We start from the raw sequence: 8,032 nt of genomic DNA, 5'->3' as shown, positions 1-8,032 counted from the left end.
AGCTGTTTTGCTTGGCGGAAAATATCGGGCAAGAAAGACTTTCTTCAACTCATTCCATGTGGTGACTGAGTTGGAAGGAAGAGACTGAATCCACCTTCTAGCTTTATCTCTTAACGAGAAAGGAAAGAGACGAAGTCGAATTGTCTCTGAAGTGACACCATTAGCTTTAACAGTGTCAGCGTATTGGACGAATACGGATAAATGAAGGTTTGGATCCTCGGTAGGATTTCCAGAAAATTCATTCTGTTGCACTTCCTGCAACAGCGAAGGTTTAAGTTCGAAGTTGTTCGCTTCGAATGCGGGTGGAGCAATACTCGAATGCGGCTCATCCTACGATGGAGCAGCGTAATCTCGAAGAGCACGAGCTGGTTCGGCCATCGCTGGTATCGTCGAAGGAAGGAGATTTTTGAGATCAGGAATTTCGATTGGAGGAAGATTGTATCTAGCACGATACTCCCGAATTCGTCGTAATAATCGGAGATATCGTTCAACGTCGTTGATTCGTAAGTAATACGGCTCGCCTTGTGAGCGAGTGTGTGGCATACAAATCAACGAAAAAGGGAAAAAATAAAAATTGCCTTAGTCTCTACAGCGTAATAGAAGAGTTACGATATCGACTAAATAAAAGTCCCCGACAACGGCGCCAAAAACTTGATCACAACTTTATGAGTCTATCGGGGTACTGACTGCAAGTGCACAGTCTAATCGCGTAGTTTTAAAAGATATCGATCCCACAGGGACTTAATGAATCGATCTACCGTTTTTCTAGGGTTACTGCGTATAGCTAAGGCGGATGATACTTTAATGATTAGGGGGAAAAATAAAACTAAATTTGGATCTAGATAAAATATCAAATAATATGGATATCAGTATTTAGTTCGTCGTAATTAGGGAATCAAATCTTCGTTGGTCTTTTTCTTAATTTTAAAATAAGTCTTTTCAGTAGACACTATTAATTAAAAATCCTTTCCTCAAACTCTCGCTCTGTTGAATTAGACTATGACTTTATATTTTCACGTACACTCTCACTATTTCGTTAAATCTAAAATCACTTTTGAAAATAATAGAATCTATAGAAACTCCTTTTGAGAAAATACTAACCGTTTAAACACCCTCGTCTCAAACTCTCGCTCTGTTGACTTGGATTATATGATTAAACTTAAATGCTTAACTCTCGTCCTCACATTTAACTTTTAAAATAATTTTTGAAAATAATTAGAATTTAATTAACCTTAAAAATTGCTTTCGCCCTGATTTAAAGTTAATGTTCAATTTACATTGTCCAGTTAAAAGCTCAAACCGTCGTTCTATTGATTTTAACTTCTGTATGTCTTTTACTCTCGTACAAAAACCTTGGTATTAACTTTGTAAATTGAGACCAGAAAAAGAGTGACTATATTTTGAAATAAATTTAAACCAACTCAATTTCGATTCCTTTATTCCGCTTACTTTACATACCGATATCTAAATTAATTAGCCAGACATGATAAACATGCATAAACAATAATTATGCATAAATACGGTCATATCAAACAAACAATATATATAAATAGCGGAACAAAGCATATGTAAATTAAAACAATAAATCAATTAATTAATGAACCTGGAAAAATACTAGAAATCTGGATTTTATCTCCTAGCTTCGATGCTCGAACACTCCACCACAAGTCGGTTGGATTTCTTCTTCATAATTTTCGATCAGATAGGAAAGTAAAAACAAGGAAATAAATTACTATGATCTAACGTAAGGTTAGATCCAGTAAAAATTACACAATAGTTTCCGGTGTAGAAACTATCGTGAGAAAATAAATTGTTTGCTTCGGAAATTAAACTAGAAAAGAAAAGAAAATAAGATGCTTGAAAATTTAGAGTGCTGGAAAATTATAATGTTGGAAAGATATTGCTGGAAAAATTGCACGGAGAAGAGAGAATCAAGAGAGAGCTCCAATTGGCTTTTGTGAGGTCTATTTATATTCACCTCTCCAAATAACCGCTTCCTCGAAAGTGTCTTCAGTATGGTTCAAAGCGTTAACGAGTGCAGGAGAAAACTTAGGGGAAAACATCCACTCCGTTACGCACGTAAAGCCTAAAATATAGGATGAAATGTGTGACGTCCGTCACACTATGTGTTACGGTCGTAACACTAGGTTTTGGGACGTGACGCTCGGCATGTTCTCGTGGCGGTCGTGACAGCCATATCTTTTGTTCCAAACGTGGGCTGGGCTTTGGTGCTTCGGCTTGCTGCTTTTCCTAGAAAATCCTCTTTTTGCACCCCTCTTCTTTCTTTTTCACACGTGCTTTAAATAATGATACCTGAAATAAATAATAAGAAAATACCGAGTAATATCGAATAATATAAAATAAATTGAATCAAATAACGATATAATTTAGTTAAATCAAGTCTAAAAATGTGATATAGTTTCATGTTATCACATGCATCAAAGAATTTCTATCTGGAGAGAAGATGGCGTGGTAGAGAATGTCGAAGCTGACCAAAGTTACTTCAGGGCAGAAGTAAACCATGTGGACAAGAGAAACTTCGACAAGAATTTGGCGCACATAGGACCATGTTACCCAGCGGAAGAAGGCTACGCCCCAAATAAAAATTCCTTGTACTTCTTGACTCTCCACCCAAATGGCTTTCAGTGGGATAGAGAGATTATGGGAGACCCAAAAATAGGAGAATCATCTGAAATACGGCCAACAGGCTGGGATGAAGACCTGTACTATGAATGAGTCTTCTTTCTTCGATAAGATTTCGGCCTACATGGTTGAGAACAAAAGATAAGCGGCTCTCGAAGCCGAGATAACAAACATGGCTAACAAAGCCACATATGGTGAAATCTGTAATATAGGACCAGGGGAGTTCTTTAGACCAAAACCCCCTGACGAACAAGTACCTGTGGAACCAGAAGAACAGAGGTTGGACGCCATATACGACGAAGAGCCTCTGGGATTTAAAAAAGATCCAGTAATGTCAAGTGCAAAGATGTTAGCGCAAGATCCTCTCGAAGAGATCGATCTCGGAGATGGAAGTGCAAAAAGAATTACCTACATCAGTGCTAAACTGGACCCCAAGTTGAAAGTGAGAGTTATTGAATTACTAAGGAAGAACAAAGATTGCTTTGCTTGGGATTACGACGAAATGCCTGGTTTGAAGAGGGACCTGGTCGAATTAAAGTTGCCTATAAAGGATGGCAAGAAGCCCATCAAGCAGACTCCAAGAAGATTCGCACCAGAAATCCTCACAAAGATCAAAAAAGAGGTCGAAAGACTCCTTCGTTGCAACTTCATCAGGACCACAAGGTATGTCGATTAGATTGCTAATATTGTCCCTGTTATCAAGAAAAATGGCTCTTTGCAAGTATGTATAGATTTTCGTGATCTAAATGCAGCAACCCCTAAGGATGAGTATCCAATGCCTGTGGCAGGGATGTTGGTTGACTCAGCCGCAAGCTATGAGTATCTCAGCATGCTTGATGGATATTCTGGCTATAACCAGATTTTCATCGTAGAAGAAGATGTTTCTAAAACAACTTTTCGATGTCCAGGGGCAATAGGCACTTATGAGTGGATAGTCATGCCTTTTGGCCTAAAAAACGCTGGGGCAACATACCAGCGAGCGATGAATTCTATATTTCATGATTATATAGAAACATTCATGCAAGTATACATAGATGACATTGTGATAAAATCTACGTCAGATGAAGATCACCTATCCCATCTCAGCCAATCATTCGAAAGAATGAGAAAACATGGCTTAAAAATGAATCCTCTTAAATGTGTATTCTATGTGCAGGCTGGAGATTTTCTGGGCTTTGTGGTCCACAAAAAGAGGATAAAGATCAATCAGAACAAGACGAAGGCTATTATGGAGACCAAATCACCATCAACCAAAAAAGAATTACAATCATTATTAGGAAAGATAAACTTCCTAAGAAGATTCATCTCGAATTTAAGTGGTCGAACCCAAGCCTTCTCTCCCCTTCTGCGCCTGAAACAAGGGAAGTTCGAATGGAATGACGAACACCAAAAGGCATTCGACAAGATCAAACATTATCTGACGAATCCTCCTATCTTGGCACCACCATGTGGAAAGAAGCCCATGAGACTGTATATATCAGCGTCCGACATTACCATAGGTAGCATGTTGGCGCAAGAGAATGAAGATGGCGTCGAAAGAGCCATTTATTACCTTAGTAGGGTTTTAAATGATGCAGAAACTAGATACACTTCAATAGAAAAGTTGTGTCTTTGTTTGCATTTCTCTTGTACTAAACTCAAGTATTATATAAAACCTATTGATTTATACGTCTCTTCGCATTTTGATGTCATCAAGTATATGTTATCTAAGCCAATAATGCACAGTCGAATTGGCAAATGGGCTTTAGCTCTCACTGAATACTCTTTAACCTTTATGCCTTTAAAGGCAATGAAGGGGCAAATAGTATCAGACTTTATTGTAGACCATGCACTAGTCGAAAATCCTCAATTTCAAGTTGAGTTGAAACCTTGGAAATTATTCTTCGACGGTTCCACTCATAAGAATGGAAGTGGGGTTGGGATAATGTTAATTTCTCCTGACAAAATTCCAACAAAACTCAAATATAGAATTGAAGGTCCCCTTTGTTCCAACAACGAAGCAGAATATGAAGCTCTTATTGCAGGACTTAAGGCTTTGTTGGAATTAGGGGCAACTAGGGTCGAAATTAAAGGAGATTCAGAATTAGTAATCAAGCAACTGACGAAGGAGTACAAATGTATAAAAGAAAATTTGATTATGTACTTCGTCATTGCAAATAGGTTACTCAAAAAATTCGAAGTTTTATGTTCTTCTAGCCATAGCCTCAGGGTATAGAATTTCAAAAGAAAAGCTAGAAGAACTTATCGAAGTAAGAGGAAAGGCAATGGCTGCCATATTATCTCCGACAGACTTGGAAAGCACCCGGTTAGGGTATGCTAACAAAGAGGAGTTTGAAGTTTTGGCCATTGATACCTTGATAGATACATATTGGAGGAATCCAATTATTAATTATCTCAAGGACCCTTCGACAGACACAGAAAGACAAACCAAGTACATGGCTTTATGTTATGTATTGATAGGGAATGAATTATTCAAGAAAACCCCTGAAGGGATCCTGTTGAAATGCTTAGGAGAAAGCGAAACTTACTTGGCATTATCTAGTGTACATAGTGAGGCTTGTGGAGCGCATCAGGCAGGCCATAAGATGAAATGGTTGTTTTTCAGATATGGAATGTATTGGCCCACCATGTTAAAAGATTGTATGGAGTTTGCTAAGGGTTGCCAGGAATGTCAAATACATGCAGGAATTCAACATGCTCCTGCAAGTGAACTTCATACAATTATTAAGCCTTGGCCCTTCAGAGGTTGGGCATTAGATCTAATTGGGGAAATTAGACCCAATTCATCCAAAGGTCAAAGATACATACTTGTAGTAATTGACTATTTCACTAAATGGGTCGAAGAAGTACCTTTAGTAAATGTGGATCAAGAAACTGTTATCGAATTCATTCAAAGGCAAATTTTATACAGATTTGGAATCCCAGAAAGTATAACAACAGATCAAGGATAAGTTTTTACTGGTCGAAAGATGCAAGAATTTGCAAAGGAAATGGGGTTCAAATTGTTAACATCCACACCCTATTATGCTCAAGCCAATGGGCAAGTTGAAGCAGCCAACAAAGTAATAATTGGGCTAATCAAAAAGCATGTAGGGAAAAAGCCAAAAAATTGGCACAAAACTTTAGACCAAGAACTATGGGCTTGTCGAACTTCCCCTAAAGAAGCCACTAACACTACACCTTTCCAACTTACATTTGGACATGATGCAGTACTACCTATCAAAGTCTACTTACAATCAGTGAGAATCCAAAGACAAGGAGAAATCCCATCTGACTTATACTGGGAAATGATGATAAATGAGCTGGTGGATTTGGACGAAGAAAGGTTACATGCGTTAGAAGTATTAAGAAGACAGAAGGAGAGGGTAGAAAGGGCATACAATAAGAGGGTCACAGGTAAAACTTTTACTATGAATGATTTAGTGTGGAAAGTCATATTGCCTATGGATCGAAAGAATAAGGCATTAGGAAAATGGTCTCCACATTGGGAAGGACCTTTTCGAATTCTAAAAGCCTTTTCAAACAATGCGTACGAAATAGAAGAACTAGCAGAGGATCGAAGAATCCTAAAAGTAAATGGAAAATACTTAAAGAAGTATAAACCATTTATGCACGAAGTTAGAATCATAACAGCATAGTAAGTAAAACACTATCATGACCAAAATGGTGAAGATATTTAAACTCAAAATATGTGCCAAAATGGTTTTCGTCTTAATCAAGTTACAAGTAAACAAGAGTCGAATAAAGCAAATACAGGAGGAAATCAAAAAGGAATAATGGCCCTCATCCGATCATATTTCTTCTTCGCCAAGCCAATCTTATACTGAACAGCTGCTTGAACTCCTCTGAGGCGTGCAATATCTTCGTTCATAGCCGTAGCTTTTTCGACGTGGTCCACGCTTTGCTTCGCCAGATCATCAGCTTCAGTACTATCCAAACCTCGAATAGCAGCCTGCTTTGCCTTAGCATCAGAAATCTTTTGCTTCAATTATGCAATATGAGATTCCCAGAGGCGTATCGAAGCAGTGTAAGTGTCAAACTCTACTTGGGTTGATTTTCTGGAAGTGGCTAACTCCTCAGAAGCTTGTGAAGTTCGAAGGGCATTGTCAAACTCAATGGCTTGAGCTTTTTCAGTCGATAGCAGCTTAGCTTTAGCATCCACCTCCCTATGATATTCAGCACAAACTTGGTCAATGAGATTTTGAATATCAATAAGGGCTTCACCTACATCAGTGGGGCAAGCAGTGATGTTAATTTTGCTTATCAACTTCTTTATGCTAAAGCTCGCCCCCACATTATTCCTTAGCTCATCAAAGAGATTTACGTCAAAAACTGCCTTCTTCACCTGCTGAAGGAGTTCATCATGTGATGCTTCGTTTGCACTAGCACCATATTGGGTCGAAGCTCCAGAAACACTTTGCTCTGAAGAAGACTCTCTTTAAGCCATCATTAACCTCACATACTTAAGGGGGTCATTTTGTTTTAAGGATCTTTTCTCCTCCTCAGTAAGTGGTGTGGGCGAAGTTTGGGTGATGGATGGTCGAACTTTAGTGGGATTTGAGACCGTATCGACGTTGGCATTACTAGTTCCAGTTTGATTTCCCTCAACATCAGCTTCTCCCATATTTATGTCTTCATCTTCTCGAAAATACCCCTCAATTTCATTTGAATCCTGATCGTCCTCATCAACATCATTTGAAGGGAACACAACTCTAGCAGGAGAATCACTAGGAGTATCCTCAGAGTTTTCTTTCCCTGTCGAGTCCTTCTCGTCAACGTGCTTCGAATCTCTTTTACCATCTTCACCAGGAGAAGAGGTTTCTTCTTCGTTCTGAGCGTTGTCTTCTTCAAGATTGTGAGCTCCAGTCGAAGAGCCTTTGTTTTGGATAGCACCGCTGATTGTCGGAGGAGGAGATGGATTCATGCCGCTCGAAGAATCGCTTTGATTGGCAGTAGAAATGAGGGGAGTGGTGGCTTTGTCCTGAAAATAAAATGTTAGATTGAAAATATGAATTTGTCGAACGATAGAACACTTAAGGTCGAAGTATACCTGTTGAACCTCTGGATCAGAGGCATTACTCCCAATATGATCCAACGCTGCAACACCAAAAGGCTGGGATGGAGCTTTCTTTGGAAGAGGAGGGAGAGTGGTGGTTTCGACACCTTGTTGTTGATTTGGTAGGAAAGGGGCAACTTTTGCCTTATTTTTCTTCTGTTTTTTCTTGAGTGGAGTAGGAGGAGTATCCTCTTCATCGTCTTCGACAAGAATAATATTGGCAGGAGAGGTTTTTCTTTTCTTGGGTGTCAAGGGAGGCTTGCCACTACCCTGAAGAAAGAAAATTATAAATAATTAGAAAGAAATTCGAAAGAGATAGAGAAGTTATTTGAT

At 38.8% G+C, this 8,032-nt stretch overlaps 1 protein-coding gene across 1 annotated transcript; it reads left to right on the top strand.

The window, feature by feature from the left end:
* Window positions 1-2,815: 2,815 nt before the first annotated feature.
* Window positions 2,816-5,594, top strand: LOC127102788 (uncharacterized). Its single transcript, XM_051040121.1, has 4 exons — window positions 2,816-3,265; window positions 3,347-3,667; window positions 3,800-4,142; window positions 4,804-5,594. Exons 1-4 carry the CDS (start codon window positions 2,816-2,818, stop codon window positions 5,592-5,594), a joined length of 1,905 nt encoding a protein of 634 aa, XP_050896078.1.
* Window positions 5,595-8,032: the final 2,438 nt, after the last annotated feature.

The sequence above is a fragment of the Lathyrus oleraceus genome, chromosome 7 (genome assembly GCF_024323335.1).
Source record: "Lathyrus oleraceus cultivar Zhongwan6 chromosome 7, CAAS_Psat_ZW6_1.0, whole genome shotgun sequence".
NCBI classification, from domain to species: domain Eukaryota; kingdom Viridiplantae; phylum Streptophyta; class Magnoliopsida; order Fabales; family Fabaceae; genus Lathyrus; species Lathyrus oleraceus.
This window is presented reverse-complemented; position numbering and strand designations above follow the sequence as displayed.

Coding starts and splice junctions, on each gene's coding strand:
- LOC127102788 (XM_051040121.1), top strand. CDS start 2,816: ATGGCTAACAAAGCCACATATGGTGAAATCTGTAATATAGGACCAGGG. Junction 3,266..3,346: donor TCACAAAGATCAAAAAAGAG/GTCGAAAGACTC, acceptor CCTGTTATCAAG/AAAAATGGCTCTTTGCAAGT. Junction 4,143..4,803: donor AGCGTCCGACATTACCATAG/GTAGCATGTTGG, acceptor CATTGCAAATAG/GTTACTCAAAAAATTCGAAG.